A 22,404-nucleotide genomic window follows, 5' to 3' on the forward strand; every position below is an offset into this window, starting at 1 on the left:
CAAGGGAAGCAAAACACTCATTCTGTGCTCCAGGCTATTTGTGGGAATAAGCTTCAAAAAAACCCTAAAACGCAGAACTTACCATCTGCTTTGGTGTGAGCTGCACATTGCACATCACTTCCATTGCGTTGTACTTTTCCAATGACGTAGGCCTTCAGTGATATGCTGTAGTTTGTAAAGGGGTCCAAGTTTACAAGCACATGTCTTGCGTTGCTGGCTGTCACATTTCTGCATATCTTACTCCCACCTAAGAAAAAATATATATATATAGAGAGAGAGATATTAGAATCATTTTGTAAGTCATGGGGAAATCTGGATGGCCAAGAGATGCACTAAAGAAATTCAATTATAAATGAGAGCTAATATTAAATTAATCTGGTACATAAAGTATTGACTAAGTTCCAATATATTTAGAAAGATGGGTTCTTTTCTTTCTAAGAACATATTGCTCCCAGTGCAGACTACAAAACAAATAAGTTACAATTTTTAAGATGATTATTTTCATCATCTTTTTTAATAAGTTTTTTATTGTGAAAATACTGTGCAGAGGGGTTACAGTTACATGAACAAGGCCATGAGTACATTTCTTATCAAACATTGTTGCCTCCTCCTTTGTTTTTCCTCTACCATTCTTCCCTCCCATCTCCACAATTACACTCCACCTGCCCCCTAAACTGTAAAGTTCCTTTTTTCAACATAGTGCCTTCTACATCTCATTGTTACGAGTCAACCTGTATCCCTATTTAAACATTTTGTTTTTTCCCTTCCCCTCCCCCAATTATACCAACATCAAATACAGTGAAAACAGGGGTTATGCCGTGGGGGAAGAACATACAAAGCAACAAAAAAAAAATACATGGTACCTTATAAATACGTTAGAAACAATAGCAAGAAAGAAAAAAAACACGTGTGTCCCTATCTTGGGGTTCATTTTGCTTAACTTCATCTTATCTGGTCATATGTACATAGCTTTTGACCTTTTCTACTTGTCCCAGACATATACTAGTTATTGAAAATAAGGGAAACCATGGGGCCTATGTTTCTTTTGGCTTACTTCACTTAATATAATATTTTCCAAGTCTTTCCATTTCCTAACAAATGGGGCAATGTCATTCTTTCTGATGGAGGCATAGAATTCCATTGTGTGTGTGTGTGTGTGTATATATATATATATATATATATATATATATATATACATGTCATCTCTTTTCTTAATCTCCAATTTTCCTTAATCTCCAATTCTTAACTCTCCACGGAAGCACAGTTACCGTACTTCATTTGGTTGCCAGTGGGAGATCCATGCTACCAAACTAAGTTAAGCACTGTAGGACATCCCGGGGCGGGAGGGTGAGCAACACTTTGCTCCAATACAGCAATCAGCGTTGTTCACTTTGAAGGACAGTGAAGCTGAACGGGTTCAAGGAGAAGACAAAATGCTGGCAGAGAAGGAAGAAACTGTTTCCAGTTTAGAGACCTGCTGGCGAGCACACTAGATTCTGGATGGGCATTCAAAGAAGAGCAAGAGACTTATTTCAACATATTCTAACATTTCAGCAGAAGAGTCCACTCTGCTAAGCAAAACTCACTGGGCACAGACATTAATGATTAGTCAGATGAAGTAACAACAACAACAAAAAAAAGGATAAAACATGTTAGAGAGGGAGTAGGTCACTATAGGACTAGCATTGAAATCGCCAAAATCTCCAGTGTATTTTCCTTACACCCTCCCTCCCTCCCTCCCTCCCTCCCTCCCTCCCTCCCTTCCTTCCTTCCTTCCTTCCTTCCTTCCTTCCTTCCTTCCTTCCTTCCTTCCTTCTTTCCTTCCTTCCTTCCTTCTTTCCTTCCTTCCTTCCCTTTATTCCTTTTTTCTCTTTTTTCTTTTGCCCTTTCTCTTTCTTTTTTCCCTTTCTTCCTCTTTCAATTCCTTCCTGCCTCCCTCCCTTTCTTTCTTCTATTTCTTTCTTTCCTCTTCTTCCTTCTTCCCTCCCTCTTTCTCTCTCTCTCTCTCTCTCTCTCTCTCTCTCTCTCTCTCTCTCTCTCTCTCTCTCTCTCTCTCTCTCTTTGTAAATTGTGGGGCTTGAACTCTGGGCCTGGGCGCTGTCCCTGAGCTCTTTAGCTCAAGGCTAGCACTTTACCACTAAAGCCACGGTGCCACTTCCAGTTTTCTGAGTGCTTTATTGGAGATAAAAGACTCACAGACAGTCCTGCCTGGGCTGGCTTTGAACCATGACCCTCAGATCTCAGCCTCCCAAGTAGCTAGGATTACAGACGTGGGCCAGGGGTGCCTGGCTCTTTTTCTATTTCTTATTTCCCTTCCTCCCTCCCTTTCTCACTTTCTTTTTTCTCTTTCCTTTCTTTCTTCTTTCTTCGTTTCCTTCTTTTCCTTTTTCTATTTCCCTTTCCTTCCCCCTCTCTTTATCTCTCCCACTATCTCCTTCCCTCCTTCCTTCCTTTCCTTCTATCTTTCTTCACGTAGCACGCACTGGCCTCCAACTCTCAGGCCCCTTGCCTCATGTTAGTTGTTTCTTATCATCATATTTGACTTGAAAACTACATGTCTATGAGCTCCATATGACGACTTTGTTCAGATTTTAAACACGGGGGGCGGGAGGGGTATCTTATGAAAAGATGAACTGACAGGTATCAGCTGGGGCCTGGTTGTTGTCTTTTCACACTGCACACCCTGAGGGGGACACCTGGCTGCTTTCCACCAAACACAGAGAAGGAAATGGGGGGTGCTCACTCCGCCCCTGGCCCGTGGAAACGGGATCAGAGAGGAGGCTGTCTCCAGAGACCCGGGACACCTCACGAATGCCCACTGCTTTCTACAAACATTCTAGATACTTCACCTTGTTCAGGGGACGTTTGCTCTCTTATATAAATAACCTCATCTAAGGATTTCAGGTTTGATCTAGCCATAGCTTAATTGCTGCAGTAGTCTAACCATAAACAAAACCCACCCAAGATCCCACTAAACTGATTGCCCTGTCTAATCCATACGTACATCTTTATTCACCTAGTATTAGGTGAGTAACTACTACTGGAGTTAATACACACTGGGTGTATTGGGTGTATGAACTAATAGTAAATTCTGGAAGAAGTGTGGGGGTTTTGCTTGCTGTCTGACAGCTTAGATGAAGAGTTCAAGACAGGACAAATGGCTTCAATAACATCTGCAGACCAAGATGGATGCTATCTGTCAGGGACTTTCTTTCCCACGTGCTGCAGCATGAAGGCTGGCCGTGAGACAGGTTCAGATAAATAAGCAAGCATTAGAGAAGTGCTGGAGTTCTCTTACATTTGGGGCTGGAAAATCCCTTTAGGAGTAAAGGCAGGTCAGAAACTAAGGCAAATCAGGGGCCTTCACAGACTCTGTGCCAGAACTCTGGCTGAAGAAATTAATCCAAATTGAAATTCTTCGTTTTCCTTTCCTGGAATTAAGCTCTGCACAGTTATTACCTGACTTATTCTGATAACATAATATAAATCCGTGGGGTAAATTTTGAGGCTGTGTCCAGGTTACAGATACTTCGCTTGCACTTATGGCGGAACAAATAAGATTCTTAGGCTTTTCTGGAACTGTTCAAAGAAAAAGAATAGGTAACGTCAAAAATAAGGCAGGAAACGAATCATCTTTACACAGCAAACCTTCATTGGTAACAGCTGTTGTGAATGAAGAGTAAGGTTTATGGAAAGCTATTTGGATTCACTAGATTTGCTTTAACGATCCTAGAAGGGTCACTTCAGAGTGGACCCCCAGCATTTATAACTTGAAGATACGTAAGAGCCACCCCCTGCTCTTGTATGTGTTATTGTCCCAGTGCTGACATTTCTAGACCTTCTACTAGAAAAATCTAGGACATTACATCATCATTCAACGGTCAATGTCTAGTTGAGCTGTTTCCAGAAGGGAGGTTCTATGACCGGATCTTCATTGTCTCATGGACATTTATGTCTCGAGAAATACCCAGAATATTACTCAGTCATACCTCACATCCTTGCCGACATTCTTGTTAGTCTTTTAAATTGTAGCTTTCTTGGGGGATTTGTAATATTACCTTCAGATGGCTCATGTCATTGAACATCTTTTTATATTGGTTATTAGTAGCTTCTTGCATAGAGTGCATATACAACCTATTTGCCTATTTGTATTTTATTGTAACTAGTTGTACAAAATTTTCCGTTCAAGTCAGATCATGAAGGTCATCCCTTCCGTCAGTCTCCTCTGTCCTTCCCAATTCTAATTGCCTTTTTTTTTTATTGCACTGTTGGATGGTTTATTTTGTAGCTGAAAATGCTCTCCATCTATCTCTGAAAATCAGTTGTGGATATTTCCTCACTACCTCTGGCTAGTTTTATTTACTTAAAAGAGGAAGAAGGTTCCATTTTGATGAAGTCCATCTTACCGAGTAGTGAATGAGTCTTCTTCCTTTTTGTTTATTAGGAAAGTTCTGCCTACATTAAAGACATCAAGATGTTCTCCTGTGTCTCTGATGAAATATTTTTATATCATTTTAGCTTATGGGTCTATGGAACTTTTTGAGTAAATTTGTGAGTTTATTGAGAAGCAAGATGTGATGTCCACTATTTTTATAAGTCTATCAATCAGGATAATTTATTGGCATGATTCCCCACTATCCCCCTCTTCCACTGTAAAACTTGGTTATCTAGGATTTCTAATTCTCTATATTGGTCTACTCTATCAGTATATTTGTTACATTGCCTTATAGACCATTTTAACCTTAGTACTTTTAATACCCCACGAATATTTCTATTTTTAGTTTTTAGTTTTGTTGAGGGTATGATTCTATATGGTTTTATTTGCTCTTCTTATTTTATTTTGGAGCATTCCGGGGAGACCTAGATTTAGGCATCCCCTTTGTCATCAGCTAGCCCTTGCTTACAAAATTTGAATCATTTTAGCATGTTTTATCCAAAGTCTGGCAATCTTACATTAAATATGTCAGCTCAGCAAAGTTTCAGATTGCAAGATCAATATAGAAAAGTCAATCGCATTTCTATCTTCTATCAATGAACAATCTAAAATGAAATTTAAAAAATAATGCTTCCCATAAACAGGAATAGACTTAAACTAGGGATAAATTGAACAACAGAAGTACAGAGTTTAAAACTACAAAGCATCCTGGATGCAAATCAAAGAGGATCCATAGAAAGGTACTTCATGCTCTCCACCTGAAAGAGTAGCTCTGCTCAGCACCATGCTCCCCAATTGATAGACAGATTCAATTGCAGCCTCTATCACAATCCCAAATGGGTTCTGTAGATGTTCAAAAAGTGTTCACATTTCTCTAGACATTTACCTAAAATCATGTAGAAATTGAAAAATTGTCTAACAAATTTATCTAGAATTGGAGCACTTCTTTATAGTCTAAAGAATATGGAAGAAGAATAAGTGGAATGACACAATTCTCAGCATCAAAAGTTACTATGAAGCAATAGTAAGAAATAGCCTAGAGGTAGTATCAACATATGCATGGAAACAAATGGAATAAAAATGAAAGTCTACAGGCAAACGTATCATAATGATCCACTAAATTTTGGCAAGAATGCCAAGATCACTCCATGGGGGCAAGATTCCTGTTTTGTTTTGTTTTTAACAAATGATGGTAGGACAACAGAACAGTTCTACGCAAAGAATGAAATTGAGAAGTTACCTTACCCATCTGTAAATGTTAATTAACTGGAAAGGATTAATACGGCTAAATGTAAGAGAGAATGCTATAAAATTCTTAGAAGAAGAGGTGAAGGTAAATCTTAACTTTTGATTTGGTAATGCACTTTTAGATATGAGGATGTCCTCTGTTCTGGGTAATCATTTCAATAAGAATGATCTGTTTGTCAAATGTTTGTACAACTTGTCTGCAAAGCTACTTTTCTATCGTTGCTTAATTGAGGTTCATTCTTGAACCTGACTTCTGCTAAGCAGCATCCCCCATTGAGCTACCCTACAGCTTTCATTCCAATTAATTTATTCTTCCTAGGTAAATGTGTTTAGAAAAGTATACACTTTAACGCTCAAATCAGACGCCTTGAACTTGCAGAAATGCTATTACTTTTCATCTAATCTTCATGGATTGTTCACATAGCCAGTTGTCTGTGCTGTATTGTCTCACATAGAATTAGCTGACTTTTCTAGAAAATTCGACATCGATTTGGAATCTCTATATGTCTAAAGGCTATTGGAACTTAGAGCTCTTTTTATTCCTATTCCCTTCTACTTTTCCAAATGTTACTAATTTCTAGAAGTGTAGGTTACAATTGCTATTAAGAATATTATTGTGTTACTTACTATCTTCCAAGGAGACTGGGACTCGAACTCACTAATGCTTTATACTCCTTGGTAGGGGCCCTACCACCTGATCTACATCTCCAATCCCTAGACTATAATTTGAACCAAAAACACAGAAATGTGGGCCCTATACAATCTGTGTGTGTACATGCATGCGTGTGTGTGTCTGTGCGCGTGTGTCTGTGTGGTTGTGTGCATGCACACATGCATGCCAGTACTGGGGCTTGAATTCAGAACCTCATGCTCTCATTTTGCTTTTTCGCTCAAGACTTGAGCTCTACCACTTGTGCTACATCTCTACTTTTAGTTTTTTTGGTGGTTAATGGAAAATGAGTCTCATGAGCTTTTCTTCTCCGGCTAGCTTCAAACTGCAAACCTCTGATCTCCCTGAATAACTAGGATTACAGGCATGAGCCACCATGGCCTGTCTTATCGTTTATTTTTTAATTCAACTTTAAAAATTAATTTTAAAAAGTGTTGTCTCTTTTCCGAAATCCTTTCTTTGGTCTATACCATTATTTCTTGTGACTCTCAAAAAAAAAAAAAAAAACTGCAAGAAAATAAAAGGGAAAGCAATTCTACATATAAGCAAAATACTCACTCCCCAAATCCGTTGTAATAGCTTTAGTTTGGTTGATATACTTGTAATTATTATAGGATATTTCTGCACCACAATTGTAAGTTTTATTGGGAAGAAAGCCTGTAAACATAGTGCTTTCCTCTGAAGATGTCTGGGAAACATTGTCTGAAAGAAATAAGAATTACATATGAGTACATTACTATATTACATATACCTTTATTTTCTGAGTGCTTATAATTGCACCATACTCATTAGGTTAAAACCTAAGCAAATGGTCCAAATAATAAGTCAAAGATCTTTAAAATTATTCTGTTATAATCAACATTTAAGCCCATATTTAGCAAGTATCATAATTCATTTAAGAGGGTCCCTAAATGAACTGATAAAATACAACATCAGTTCAATCATTAGTAGTCTTTCTTCAAAACTGATATTATAATTTGCATTTCATAGAGACTGATTGTTCTGTATGTGTGTTCTGTATGTGGGTATGTGTGTCTGTGTTGTGTGTATGTGTGTGCATGCATGCATGAGCACATGCACGCACCAGTCCCAGGGCTGGACTATAGGGCTCAAGAGTAGCACTGTACCACCTGAGACACAGTTCTTCTTCTGACTTTTTTGTGGCTTACTAGAGATAGGAGTCTCACAGAGTTTCCTGCTCAACTGGCTTTGAACTGTGATCCTTAGATCTCAGCCTCTTGAGTAGCTGGGATTACAGGCTGGTTTATCTTAAATAGGTCATTTTAAAGATCTATCTCAAATAGATCACAGAATTGCAGTGTGTCATACATGTTTTTTTCCTCATACTCTGATTTTCCTCATACTCTATGGATCATAGCCATGTCATAGCCTTATATCTATCTCCTCCTTAACATAGCAATTGCAACCAATGCCACACTCCTTTCTGTGTGTGTATGCTTACACACATCTATTTTACCAAATCTGGTGCTACAAGTGGTTGCATGCCACAAGCTAGAAAAGCCCACCTCATCATTTTCAAATACATTGAAATGGAAATGTTGCAGCTATTGGCTCGCTCACTCCAAACCCAAGTTCATCTCTAGAAACGCTTGCTGTTTTCCTGTTACACATGCTCTTAAACTTGTGTCTGAATTTTGTGGATGGAATCTTGATAAACTCAGGAACCACGGAATCTCATCTTTTATTTTCTTTCCTAGAAGAGTATTGCAACCATCCATCTTTTTCTCTCCTTCCTTCCTTCCTTCCTTCCTTCCTTCTTTCCTTCCTTCCTTCCTTCCTTCCTTCCTTCCTTCCTTCCGTCCTTTCTTCCTCTTTCTTTCTTTCTTTCTTTCCCTCTCCCTCTTTATTCCTTTCTTCCCCCCTCTCTCTTTCTTTTGCTGCCAGTCAGGGGGCTTGAACTTGGAGTCCAGACACTACTCTTTGCTCAAGGGTAGTGCTCTCAACCACTTTGAGCCAGGGCATCACTTCCAGTTTTCTGGTGGTTCATTGGAGATAAGAGTGTCCGGACTTTCCTGCTTGGTCTGGCTTTGAACTACGATCCTTGGATCTCAGCCTCCTGAGTACTAGGATTACAAGTGTGAGCCACCAGTGCCTGACTTGCATCGTTCTTTTATGATATTCTTCCCTCATCATCTCCTCAATAAGGTTTGAAGCGAAACAACTATTAGGAAAATTCTTTCATGAGCTTTTAATTTCAATTTTACTTTTCAGGATATTTATCTACTGGAATTTCAGTGTTATAGTCAACACATTCCCTGGACTCCAAATATACAACAGGAAAAATTTATAAAAAGAGGCAGAGGTGAAGAGCAATGTCAGAATATCTTTCTACCACAAATCTTCTCTGAGCCGTGTGTTATGCTTACCACACCGAAATGTGTATTTGAAGTTGTTTTTGTTACAAGCAAATGTGCCATTTATGTCCCACTTTAACCAGATGGAAGTATCTGCATTTTCCTTAGGTGTATGATCACATAACCGGAACCTTTCCTTCTCTGTCAAGAGAACACAGAAATAGATTTGATTAATATTCCCCAGTATGAAAGTACTATCATTTCCCAAATGAAGTGCTGAAATTATCCTCAGGAAACAAAAGTTAGTAAGCATTGAGATGGTTTTTGACAAAGTTTAACAATTCTCCGACCTTGATGTTTCTTCATTACTTTATTTCTTATGGTTTTCAGTTTTCCTTTTTGAAATGGACAAAACTGGACATGCAGTGGGTCAGAATGGGGACAGAATGGACCCTGCATACTGGTGTACACCGGGTAATGAAGAACGCAGCGCACCTCCCACATCTGTGACTTTCAACACTCACCATGCAACTTGGAGAACAGTGCTTATTGCGTGTTAGCCCCAGACATTTTGACAGTATTTCACTTAGGACTTATGAAACTGACCGTTAAATAAGATAGCTTCTCACACTCTAAAACATTCCCTTTTCTTTTAACTTCATAGGCTCATATTTTGTTAGGTCTGGTTTTAATTGAATCATTGTTACATCGAGTCTTAGGGGCTTCCCCCTTGGGGAAGAGATTTCTCTCAGGAGCCATTATCAATGTCAGCAGTATGCAGGGAAAATGAGCAAATTAGATGAATGTTTACAAAACACACCACATTTTAACATAAACAAATGTGAATAAATCACAAATCTTGAATTATTAAATGATGTAAATGAATTTAAATAACTGCACAGTGTCTGCATTCCTTTTCTGAAAGGCATTTTTCTAAGATGTTCTGTCAGTTCCCCAGCCCTGGGTAGATAGATGCTGCTCATCACTCCTGGCCCCTCCCCTCCCAGAAGTGGCTGACTTGACAAAACTAGCTCCACCCCTTTAATATGACTGTGACGTGCAAGAATTCTGGTTCTTTCTATAAACATCAAATCCCAAATGAGTTCATTTATACATATATGTACACTGAATCACCTAGTAGCATAAGCTTTATCGTGTGTGTGTGTGTGTGTGTGTGTGTGTGTGTGTGTGTGTGTGTGTGTGTGTATGTATGTATGAATCTCTTTGTGAAAGAACTTAACAGGGTGACTAACATACAAAGGGAAGGCTTGTATTACATCCATATTCTCCTGGGTTGAGGGGATCAGAGACCCACCCTTACAGCTAATTCCCTGGCCTTCAGAAGTACTTTCCTGCCACTTAGAACCAACTTCCATTTCTTTAGATCTCACTTCCTGCTAGTCAGAGCTCTGCTCCACCAGCTCCTGGGGTCCCTCAGAATACACACACGAACCTGCACTCTTTTTGTAAATATGCAACTAGAAATTGATTTCTACTTACTTGGGGGTACATGTAATGTTAAAGATGTAGGTGGATAACAAGAGTCATCATACACTTTAATTTTTTTTGATGAGCATTCAGTCAGGCCTTGTAAACTCTCTTTGCAGTTCTCTGGCTCACATTTTACATCTCCAGAAAAATTTAGGTTTGCCTCAAATGATGAAGTAGTTTTGTTATATTGGTATTTCACATGTCTGTTCTTATATCTGTCATCTGAGAGAAAAGACAAGATTATTCTTTAAGACAGACTGAAACTATTTTAAAAACAAATGTTTTAATATACATACCTAAATATCTGTGGATATATATTGATATAGATATGTGTATTGATAGTTGATAGATAAAGAGGAAGAGGAAGAGTGGGAGGGGTCTGCTGGTACTGGGGCTTGAACTCAGGACCTCACACTCTCACTTGGCTTTTTATTTTTCTCCAGGTTGGTTCTCTACCACTTGAGTCACAGCTCCACTTCCAGTTATTTGGGTGGTCAATTGGAGATAAGAGTCTCATGGACTTTTTGCCCAGGCTTGCTTCAAATTACAATCCTCAGATCTCAGCCAACTGAATAGCTAGGATTACGGGCACACGCTACCAGCACCACTTAAAATATCATATAATTGATCAAGATGCATTGTATGTAAAAACTGCTTCATTTAATAGCGGCTCCTTTGTATAACTACTTAACAATAATAAACATATATTTATTAAAAAATAGGATATTATATCACTACCAAAATACTCTTAGAAATGTAAAAATTATTTTTAAAAATATATATGTATCAGGTACCTCCCTATCATTATCTTATAGTTTCTTTTACCTATTCAAGACCTCAGCCTGCAATTTATATTTTCATCTTTACTGAATGAACACTCCCTGGAAGCCAAGACCACTCTGTGTGTGTGTGTGTGTGTGAGAGAGAGAGAGAGAGAGAGAGAGAGACAGAGACAGAGACAGAGAGAGACAGAGAGAGACAGAGAGAGAGACAGACAGAGAGAGAGAGAGAGAGAGAGAGTACTGGTTCTAGGGATTGAGTGCAGGGCCTGGGCACTGTCTTTGAGCTTTTCTTGTTCAAGACTAGTGCTTTACTGCTTGTGCCACAGCTCCATTTCTAGCTTCTTAGTGGTTAATTAGAGATAAGAGTCTCAGGGAATGTCCCATCCGGGCTGACTCTGAACCATGATCCGAGGATCTCAGCCTCCTGAGCAGGTAGGACTATAGATGTAAGACAGCAGCAAGCTGCCAGGTTAGACTAGTCTCTTTGCCCATCGTTAGAAATACAAATCCATGCATAGTATCTACGATTAAGAAGAGCTCACTGATAACTTATTGAACTGATGCCCGGTGCTACAGCAGGCAAATTTCTTCTTACTCAAGAATCTCCCTTTGGGGCTGGGAAGGTGGCTCAGTGGTAGAGTGCTTGCCTTGCATGCCTGAGGCCCTGGGTTCGATTCCTCAGCACCACATAAGCAAAAAGAAAAAAGCTGGAAGTGGAGCTGTGGCTCAAGTGGTAGAGCGCTAGCCTTGAGCTGAAGAGCTGAGGGACAGCGCCCAGGACCAGAGTTCAGGCCCCACGACTGGACCCCCAACCCCCCCCCAAAAAAAAAGAATCTCCCTTGGGCTCTAAAATGTAGTTATAAACCATTTCTCCAACTATTTGGGTTATCAGTTTTTCAGTCACCATAGTCCCTCTTTCAAAAGCTTTATTTATATAAGATTATCATTGATATTTAATAAACCCATCTAGACACCTTTATTTAGGGCAATATTTTCCCCTAGATGATAAAAGTATCTTTTTTAACAACTATTAATGTATTACACAAAAATAGCCATTTTTATTTTACAACGATTATGAGACCATTTTTGCATTTAAGTCGCTGTCCCAGGCATTAGAAATACACAGCACCACTTGCTGGGAGCCAGTGGCTCACGCCTGTAATCCTCACTACTCAGGAGGCTGAGATCTGAGGATCGTGGTTCAAAGCCAACCCAGGCAGAAAAGTCCATGAGACTATGATCTCCAATAAACCACTAGAAAATTGGAAGTCGCGCTGTGGCTCAAGCGGTAGAGTGCTTGCCTTGAGCTGAAGAGTGCAGGGACAGCACCCAGGCCCAGAGTTCAAGCCCCACAACCGACAAAAAGAAAGAAAGAAAGAAGAAAGAGAGAAAGAAAGAAATGGCTTAGCATGAAGATGAACACAGACTGAGTGACCAAGTTGTAGAAGATGAGCAAAGGACTCAGTATGATAACATGATGTACAAAGTTATGTGAGTGTTAAGGGGAAAGAAAAAGAAAGCAGAGAGGATTATCCAGTGAGATTGGAGGGAAGGGATTTCCAGAGAAGATCACACAAATTGTGTTTTAAAATATGAGCAGCATGTGAAACATCAGCCCACAGAAGAGAGTTGTGGCTCCACTGTAAGCCCAGAAGAAGACAAACTGGTGTCATCACAGAGGCCAAAGGAAAAGCCTGTGTTCGGAAAACTGTAGGCTGGCCCATAGTGCTTGAGTGGAAGCAGAGGCAAGAGGAAGGCTGGGAAGGAAGCTGAACATAACCCAAGTAGAACACAGGCTGACTGATCAACACATTGCTTGCCCCAGAAAGCAGTGATGTTGAGTAGGGAGGCTTAGGAGGAAATAGGAAAATAAGGAAGAAGTAAAGGACCGTGAAGGAAGACTTTTCTGCTAATGAGAACAAAGGAGATGAGGCGTAAACAACTGTTTCCAAGTGTCTGTGAGGAGCCAGGCCCTGGGAAGGCCTGGAGACAGAGGGCGGGAGACAGGCCCAAACAGGTGCTGCTTTCTGTTCTTCAGAGACACTGAACATGTAATCCATACTTCACATTTGTGAACACAACGCCTCTCGCTCTCGCTTCATAAACACTTGATATTATATCTCCCAAACACCTAAACTGCAAATTAAGTGACTTTACCTACACTGTCTAGGTAATCATGTTTAATTTTAGTATTCAAAACTCAAGTCTGAATATGAAAGCCGATGCAATTCAGAGTTAGTTGGTTCCTAAGATTGAGCAGAAGTCATTGAAAACTAGAGCTGGAGAGTTTTGCTTGAATTCATGGAATAAAGACAGAAATAATTACAATGCCATTCCAAAATGATTTGTGCTGCCTCTCAGTAAATAAACTTACCACATGGTGGCCTCACTGCAGTAGTGGCTGGAAGAGAAAAAATAGTGGAATATTATAATTTTGTTTTGGACTATATCTGCTACCATCATTCTGGGGAAAGGTAAGTTGGCAAAGTTCAACATCATAAACTGTAAAGTCTGTCTAGTTAGGTTTAACACATAATGCAGTTTTGCCTGGCGCCATGTTCTGACCTCAGAACTACAAATGTTATCAACTAATTAGCTAGTTCTCCAAAACACGTTCATCAATAGGATCCCACCAATACAGCTCTGATAACAGCATTAAGATGTTTTGATATCTCTGTGATCTTATGGGCTGAATGGATATTTGAAGGGTCCTCATTATCTTCCTTAATCTCCAACTAGATTTACATAACTGATCCTCCTTCCGAGTGAAGTCAGTTTTTCTTTGAAATGAGATAATAGGCCTGAGCGTGTTTTGTTCTCTAGTTTAATAATGTTTGTTAGCTCTTTGTACATACATTAGATCTAGGGTAATAAATGACTTTCTCAAAAAAAAAGTGACTAGTGTCATATGTAAATATCTATGCATTGAACTAAAGAACTGGAAAGAGCTGGGCACCAGTGGCTCACACCTGTCATCCTAGCTACTCAGGAGGCTGAGATCTGAAGATGGTGGGTTAAAGCCAGCTAGGGCAGGAAAGTCCATTAGACTCTTATCTCCAATGAACCACCAGAAAACCAGAAGTGGAGCTGTGGTTCAAGGTGATAGGTGCTAGCATTGAGCAAAAAGAGCTCAAGGATAGTGCCCAGCTCTGGGTTCAAGGCCCCAGGCCCAACAACAGAAGAAATGGGAAGAAATGAATCTGTGGGAGAGAAGGAATCTGATCTGTAGCAATCGCAGTGCCGAAGAGCTTGGGGAGAATGCTGAGCTTACAGGTTCTGCTTTGCTGACCCAGAGTTTGAGCCAGCTTGGCCTTTCCCAGAGGCCCCTGGCACTGACCCGTCGGCCTCTGGATGCCTGACTGAAACTACATTCCATCTTCTACTACTCCTCCTTTGCAAAGAAAATCCTTCAAAAGAAATGACTCTTTTCTACAAAACCTGCTCTTAAGGAGTAGTTCTAATAGCCTCATCTGTGTCTCCTACATGTTTTCTCATAAAACACAGAGATCTTGAAAGATGTAACTGCAGGAACATGGCAGGAAGTGCAGCCACGTATCCTGGTCTCAAGGGCTGTAGCACAAAGCAGATGAGGCTCTAAATTCCATTTCTCAGCACGATGGAGAACAATGAATGCAATGTTTCCAGGAAAGCAACCCGATGGAGAGCAGGGGGAAGAGCCTGGCCGCGGGCCCCTCCCGGCCCTGATGCTTGCATGACTGGGGGTAAGTTGTCACCTATGGCTGGGGTTGGAGTGACAGTGTCTGCTGCAGAGCTCGAGGTGCTTGGTGCAATGGATGTAAGGTTGGAATCTGCAAGGAAACGAACAGAGGAAGGGAAGTTAATGACATCGCCATGGGGAAGCGGGAGGGAAATTCAGCTCCATTTCCTAGCTGAGTTCCTTCTTCAAGCTGTGCTTGTTTCAAAAATAATTCTATCTACACAGAGCTCTTTCAGATTACTGCAACTTCAAGTCCTTTGAATTAAACATCATATTGTTTGAAGGGGAGACTATTTACTCCTTAATATGGTTCTTACCTGCTATGCCACTTCTTGAAACCATCATTTCCCCCTTGAATTATTCTCATTGTTTTGAATACTAATAAGGGTACTGATTAATTTTTTTCTAATGTCCATGGTCTTTCAGATTTTGCATATTTCATAGGCATATCAATCTTTTTATAAGTATTATTATATCTATGTTTATAGAAAGGAAAACTGATGCTCAGGTATAGTCCCTTGTCTTCCAATTAGCGAGCAAATGTGAGAATCATATTTAATTCCATACACACACACACACACACACACACACACACACACACACACACAGAATTAATGTCTGTTATCTATGCTTTGCTGTGAAGTTTACAATATTGCTAACAAAATAAAAACTGACCAGAAAAAAACTTACTGGTAAGTTCCTTTTATCTTATTTAATATCATGATGTGAAAATTTATAAAACAGTAACCACTGAACAACCATATTTGGACTCATCTAGGCTGATAGAGAAAGAAAGAGAGAGAGAGAGAGAGAGAGAGAGAGAAAGAAAGAAAGAGAGAAAGAGAGAAAGAAAGAAAGAAAGAAAGAAAGAAAGAAAGAAAGAAAGAAAGAAAGAAAGAAAGAAAGAAAGAAAGAAAGAAAGAAAGAAAGGAAAGAAGGAAGGAAGGAAGGAAGGAAGGAAGGAAGGAAGGAAGGAAGGAAGGGAGAGAGAGAAAGAAAGAGCTGGGCTTGCCTATCAAGTGCCAGGGCCCAAATCCAAACCCTAGTAGCACTTAATATACATATGCATATACCTATACATACATATGTACATCCATGTATACACATGCATATACACATGCATATGCATATACACACATGTACATCCATGTATGCATATACATATACATATGCATATACATGTACACAGATGTATATCTATGTATACACATGCACTTACATATACATATGCAAATACATATACATGCACATGTACATATGTGTGTATATATGCATATACACATGCATATGCATATACATGTATACATACCTATACATGTGCATGTATATATCTATGCATGCACATGTATAGGTATGTATACATACGCATATACATATACATGCACATGCACACATATGTATGCATATGTGTATACTCATATATGTATTGTGTATATGCATATGCATATGTGTATACATGTGTGTATGTGTACATATACATATGCATGTGCATGCATGTACATATACATAACATGTGCATATACATATACGTATACAGCTGCATTCAGTTGTGAGCGTCCTCCTCCCAAGCCCCTAGCGTGCGAGGGCAGACCTGAGGAGTGATCTGTGGTGCTGATGGTGGTGGCCGTGTGTGCGGGTAAGGCAGCAGAGCTGTTGTGTGCAGGCTCGAGGGCGGCTGTGGAGGTGAAGGCTGTGTCAACTGAGAAAGTGCTGGCCAGAGTCGTGGCTCCTGGGACACCTGCAATCAGAAGGGCCACCAGCGCTGTCAGGCCATCCTGCGGCCTGGACCTCCTTCCTGAAGCTGAAGCCGGGCACCAGGCGCCCATGCCCGCCTCCTGCACCACAGACTCAAAGCCCCAGGGTGTTGGGAGAGAGCCGGGGCAGCTGCATATTCAGATCACAAGTGAAAGACATAGTTGGAGCCTCAGGAACTAGCTTGGACAGCCCAGGGAGGCCCACATCTCAGCCAAGCACTCCCTGTCAGAGCGGAGGCAGAGGTGCTTGGTGGCTGCCTGGCATAATGGCTGCTGCATGCTGACCACAGAGTGGGTGCAACCAGAGCCCAGAGCTCCTCCCTGGGAAAGATCCCTGGATGCAAGCAATACTTTGTGTGCATGCGTGAATGCATGCATGCATGCCTCTGTGTGCATGTGTGCACATGCGTGCATGTGCCAGTACTGGGGCTGAACTCAGTGCTGGACACTGTCCCTGAGCTTTATTTTTGCTGAAGGCTAGCACTCTACCACTTGAGCCACACTCCGCCTCATTTTTCAGTGGTTAATTGAAGATAAGAGTCTCACAGACTTTCCTGCCTGAGCTGGCTTTGAACCATGATCCTTCAGTCTCAGCTTTCTGAGTTGCAAGGATTATAGGTATGAACCACAAAGTCCCAGCTGTTAATTTTCTTAACAGAGAGCTAACGGTTGCCTAGGTAGTCCCTGAAGTCATTTCATTTCTTTTCTTTCTAGCTAAAGGTTATTTTTCACAATGCAGGTGTCTTGGTCTGGGGGAAAAATAAAATTGGTTGGGAATCAATCAGCTTCATAGGCTGCTGACATCATTTTTTCCCCTTCCCAGTCGCGTGGGAGCTGAGTGGTGTAGAATCTGGAGTTGCAGCTGAAGACACTGAGTGCTGTACCCGGTGGACTTTTCCTTGTCAGACTTCAAAGCACTTCACGCCTGTTCCTATCTCCTGCCCAGAATTCCTGCCCAGGCAAGCAACTGGGGTGAGCAGTTCAATAGTTCGAAGCTCCTCTGCCCCGTGCAGTGGGCTCTAGGCTCCAGCAGTGGCGGGTCTGCAAGGGGCTGTGAAGAGCAGGTGACAGCACCCCTCACCTACAGACCAACTGAGCCCGGGATTCAACACATGCCTGCCTCCCAACTCACTCTCACTCACTCCAAGAAACACTGAGATTCAGCCAAACCATGGAAGGGGGTGACAGTGAACGTCAGGCCACCAGTGGTCCATCCCCAGGAGAGCCTCCTCCTTCAAAACAGTCATCTGGGGGAGAGGCGGGGATGGAGGGAGGGAGGACACTGACAGACGCATTGTACTTACCAACGGACAGACTGAATGAAAAGGTCATTTAAAAAAGTTAAAATGTTTATAAAAACAGTCATCTAGATGTAGATGTGGATCTTCTCATCTTCTCTGCTGCTTCTCCTCTCCCTTCTCAGCCTCCCAGCCTCCCATCTGCTCTTGTCCTGACGCCCACCTTCCTTCCCTCCGCACTGGAAATTGACTTCTCGCTTGGAATAGACCATCCCCGTCCACAGCTTAAGAGCCAGATTTGGAATTTTAATAAGGGTGACTCATGTTAATAGATCATTAATTAGTGAGATTTAGCCACTGTGCCCCCCCCCCACACACACATATAAAACACAACTCTGATCTGGGCAGAACAGACTAGTTTGTGTGACAACCACCCTCAGGGGACAATCCTCTGTGGTTATTTTATATCTTTTTCCTATCCACAACCTCAACCTCTAAGAATTCACTAAAAGCACCAGTGTTGTTTTTTGGTTTTTGTTTTTTTTTTCTGTAGTTCTCATGGCAACCAGAGTAAGGAAGTGAGGCAGCTCTTTACTAGTTTTTTTTAAGTGTGTGTATGTGTATGTATGTGTATGTGTATGTGTGTATGTATGTATGTTTATATATGTGTATGTGTGTATGTGTATGTGTGTGTGTGTGCATATGTGTGTGTATGTGGATGTGTATTGTACCAGTTCTTCACAATAATAATTGTCTCATGTGTGCGACTTCCTTGTTTGACTCAGACCTAAGTTAAGCCCATTTTCTGCCTGTCATAATTCTTTAGCTTAAGAATGTACAGGTCACTGAACGTATAAAGATAGATAGATGAACACAGACAGACAGACAGACAGACAGACAGACAGACAGACAGACAGATAGATAGATAGATAGATAGGATGGACTTATGCTCTGGGAAAGGACATTGCTTTTCCTGAATAGAAAGTATACCATGAAATGATTTTCACAGTATTTTTGGAAAGACAAGGGAGGAAGAAATATTTTGCATTGTTGTTCTAAGAACAGAGGCATTCAGCTGAGAGAACTTTATGTTTGCACAGGATATGTTAGCACCAATTTCTATGTTTCTCATTCCTTAAATGACAGTTCCACTGTGGTCATGGTTTCTTAGTACTGCTGATAAGAAGTTTGCTTAGCTGGGCTGGGAAGGTAGCTCAGTGGTAGAGCGCTTGCCTTGCATGCCTGAGGCCCTGGGTTCGATTCCTCAGCACCACATAAGCAAAAAGAAAAAAGCCGGAAGTGGCACTGTGGCTCAAGTAGTAGAGCGCTAGCCTTGAGCTGAAGAGCTGAGGGACAGCACCCAGGCCCAGAGTTCAGGCCCCATGACTGAACCCCCCGCCCCCCCCAAAAAAGAAGGTCTTTAGGAAAAGCTATAATTACTCCTGACCCCAAAGAAGTGTGCACAGTACAGAATTAATTGCCTCAAATGTAAAGAAATTCCTGCTGTGCCCACTATCTCTTGCCTCTTCCTCCCGAGCAGGCCTGCACTGTCAACACAATTCTCATTTTATCCACTCATGCCTGGGAGAGCCACCTATGAATTTTCATATGTCACAGGGAAACCCCCGTTTCTCAAACACTCAGGAGGCCCACGTTGGACCACTGGCTGGACTTTCTCAGGCTGCTCAGACAGGAGCCGGCCATGGTCTGCAGGGGTCTGCACAAGCCCGGACACCTGTGAAGCTGACAGGTCAGGTGTGAGTGTAGGTGGGCCAGCCAGGGTGGAGGGAGGGGGGATACCCAGGGGAGGCCACGCCGGAGGTAAGTGAGAAAGGAAGAGGGTTTCATCATTCATCAGCTCCGTCTCTGAGCCCGGACTATGACAACATGCCGAGCTGTGCAGGGACCCCATCTGCCCCAGTGGAGGGGAACAGGAAGGATGGACGGACCTGGACTCCATCATGGGCTGCAGACCAGGCTGGACGCAGCCACAGAGACATCCTGTTTCTAGGCCCTGATTTGACTGCCAAAGCACTTTGAGCATTTTGACTTTGCCATCAACTCTATGACCCCACAGCTGATGTCTTTGTAGACAGACTAAGAAAGGATCTTTCAATGTCCCATAGTCTCTTACAAATCTCCCAGAAGAAACAGAAAATTGGGCAAACAATAGCAACACAGCAGCCATCTAACTATAGACAATGGCCAAAAAGTATCTGAGAAGATACTTGTCATTATGAAAAAAATGTGAATCAATGAAAAGTGTGTGTGTGTGTGTGTGTGTGTGTGTGTGTATTTACATGCACCAGGAGTGGGGCTTGAAATCAGGGTTGAGAACTATCTCTGATTTTTTATTCTTGCTCAGGGCTAGCAATCTACTAAGGGAGTCACAGCTCCATTTCTAGATTTTTCCAGTAAGGGTAATTGGAGATAAGAGTCTCATAGACTTTTCTGCCCAGGCTGGCTTTGAATCATGATCATCAGATCTCAGCCTCTTGAATAGCTGGGATTACAAGTGTGAAGCACCTGTACATAGCAAGAAGTATTTTTTAAACTAGTACAGTAGCACATTTAACAACTGGATGCTATCTAGAGTTGGAGAAAATATGAAAGCAATCATGTGTGTATTTACACACACTTACACAGTCAATCCCAGAAGCATATGCCAAGGGCATCTCACAATGGTTCACTTAAAGGAGTACATCAAAGGAACTGCATTTGGGAAGACAGGGCTTTCCTTGTATGTGCCAAGTTAACGATACTACACGTGTGTGTATGTAGATCTACACCTCTGAACAAATAGCATATGCCTAAGAAATGAGCAAGAGAAATGTAAAACAGATCCTGCCTAGGGGATGGGTACAAATGGAGGGAGGAAGATTAAAGAAAGGATGAAAGAAAACAAAACCGGTCAACATACTTGCATGTCTACGTGTGAAAATGGATCTGCAAAGCTTGCTGAGATTTGTTTAGGAAGAAGGGAGGCGGGATGAGGGAGGGTGATGGAAGAGGTACGTTTGATCAAGGTATATTGTTTGCTTATATAGACTGGATGTGTCGAAATGAACCCCCTTGTACAAACTGATGCTGATAAAACGTGGGAAGAATTAATGCATCCACATTTCTCTGGAAGAAACCCACATAATAAACCCAAGTTACCCACCCTCAGTGTGGCTCAAAACAATTTGTCTATCTATCCACTCACTTCTTGATAATGAAAACCTAGCATGGAACAAAGAAAGGGGAAGGTTCCACTTCACGCGTCCTGCCAAGAAGGGTAGAACTGACACGGACCAGAGACTGGGAATTCAGCAGAGGGAAATCTGTGAGCAGGAGTGGAGGAAGCATGCAGAACATGGAGATGCAAGGAAACAGAGAAACTTCCCCTTGACTCCCCTCTTCCCCCCGACCTCCCCTCCCTTCCTCCCTGCCCTGTTCCCTATCCATAGCCATGCATTCTTTCAGCCAACCAATTTTCTTAGGCATCTACTATTTCCAATATGCATCTGAATAAAATCACGTGCTTAAAAACTGCATACATAATTTGAAAAGCAAAGCTAGTTTCTATCACTTTAGAATGTCACCAAAAAACAGGTCAACTCTAAGACGAAGTCAGTGGCGAACACATCCATGTTGTGCTAAAGACATCAGCATCCTGCAAAGAACGCACGCGAGAGTACCTGGGTCAGGAGGAGAGGTGGCCTGCAAGGAGGCATTTTCTCCTCCAGCAGTGCTTGTGGGTGAGAGTGCAGTGTTGATAGCAGGTAAGGGGTCATCTGAAGGCCAAGCACTGGGCTTCTCTGTGGTGGGTCCTGCTGTATTCACGGGAGGCAGGGGAAGGAGAAAATGAGTATGCAAATCACATCCTGATCTGTATGATCACCCTAGTGGACTAACTCCCCAACCTACCATAGTGTGTGTGTGTGTGTGTATATACACACAATACACTCATATACGTGCGCACATGTGTGATGTGGGCAAGATTTCTAAGCACATGGACATACAATATAGAATCATATATGAAAATACAGAAGCAGAGATATGATCTGCAGATAGAGAGAATAGATGAAGCTGTAGAAATGGAGGTGAAGATAAAATGGGGAAGAGGACTTGAAGTAGCTCTCCTGCCTCCTCTCCTCTCATCCATCACTGGGTTTTCAGCAAACAAAAGAAACTGGATTTTGAAGTATGAAGTCTAATTCATAAAGAGGTTAAAAGGAACTTTTGAAGGACTTATAGATAAAGAAAAGAATACAGGAAGGTAAGTCAGAAAGGGATTAACAGAAAAGCTAGGAATAAGCAGGCGGGGGCGGAGAGAGGGAGAGAGAGAGAGAAAGACAGGGTTCAACTGGGTGAGGTGGTCAATGCCTATATTCCCAAATTTTTGGAGGCTGAAGTAAGTTTGAGATGCTGAAAAAAATGCCCTATATACATGCAGATCTCGTCATGAATTTTTAATCAAATGCAAACTAAGCAAAGGGAATACAAAGTATAGAAAATAAAATTCCCAAACAGGCCTGTAAATGACCCACATTTACTAACATGTCACAATGTATATAACCTTATGTTAACAAAAGAGGCACAATATAAAACTATAAAAATGCACATTTCCATTTTTTTCTTGGGAAAAATGTGAGCAAGTGGTGTTGTAGTAGATGTCTGGTCAGGTGATATGAATGCACAAATGGCAAAGAGTCTTGCAAGGCAAAGTAACAACCTGTACTCAATGATCTTAATTTTCTGCACTCTTTTT

General features: G+C 41.4%; 1 protein-coding gene across 6 annotated transcripts in view; it reads right to left on the bottom strand.

Annotated features, from left to right (window-relative positions):
• Ptprc (protein tyrosine phosphatase receptor type C) overlaps nucleotides 1-22,404 on the bottom strand; it is a 104,758-nt gene that overhangs the window by 28,600 nt on the left and 53,754 nt on the right. For 2 of the 6 annotated variants that reach the window (XM_042701283.1, XM_042701282.1), the window contains exons 4-12: nucleotides 21,332-21,466; nucleotides 16,251-16,397; nucleotides 14,676-14,750; nucleotides 13,316-13,342; nucleotides 10,169-10,381; nucleotides 8,741-8,869; nucleotides 6,912-7,055; nucleotides 3,460-3,579; nucleotides 83-247 (exon numbers count right to left, since the gene is read on the bottom strand). In XM_042701283.1, the coding sequence (XP_042557217.1) occupies nucleotides 83-247; nucleotides 3,460-3,579; nucleotides 6,912-7,055; nucleotides 8,741-8,869; nucleotides 10,169-10,381; nucleotides 13,316-13,342; nucleotides 14,676-14,750; nucleotides 16,251-16,397; nucleotides 21,332-21,466 (1,155 nt within the window). The remainder of the gene's footprint in view (nucleotides 1-82; nucleotides 248-3,459; nucleotides 3,580-6,911; nucleotides 7,056-8,740; nucleotides 8,870-10,168; nucleotides 10,382-13,315; nucleotides 13,343-14,675; nucleotides 14,751-16,250; nucleotides 16,398-21,331; nucleotides 21,467-22,404) is intronic. The other 4 variants (XM_042701284.1, XM_042701285.1, XM_042701286.1 and 1 more) reach the window with 4 other exon arrangements.

This window comes from Dipodomys spectabilis, unplaced genomic scaffold, assembly GCF_019054845.1.
Source record: "Dipodomys spectabilis isolate Male_0828 unplaced genomic scaffold, ASM1905484v1 ptg000288l, whole genome shotgun sequence".
Lineage (NCBI taxonomy): Eukaryota > Metazoa > Chordata > Mammalia > Rodentia > Heteromyidae > Dipodomys > Dipodomys spectabilis.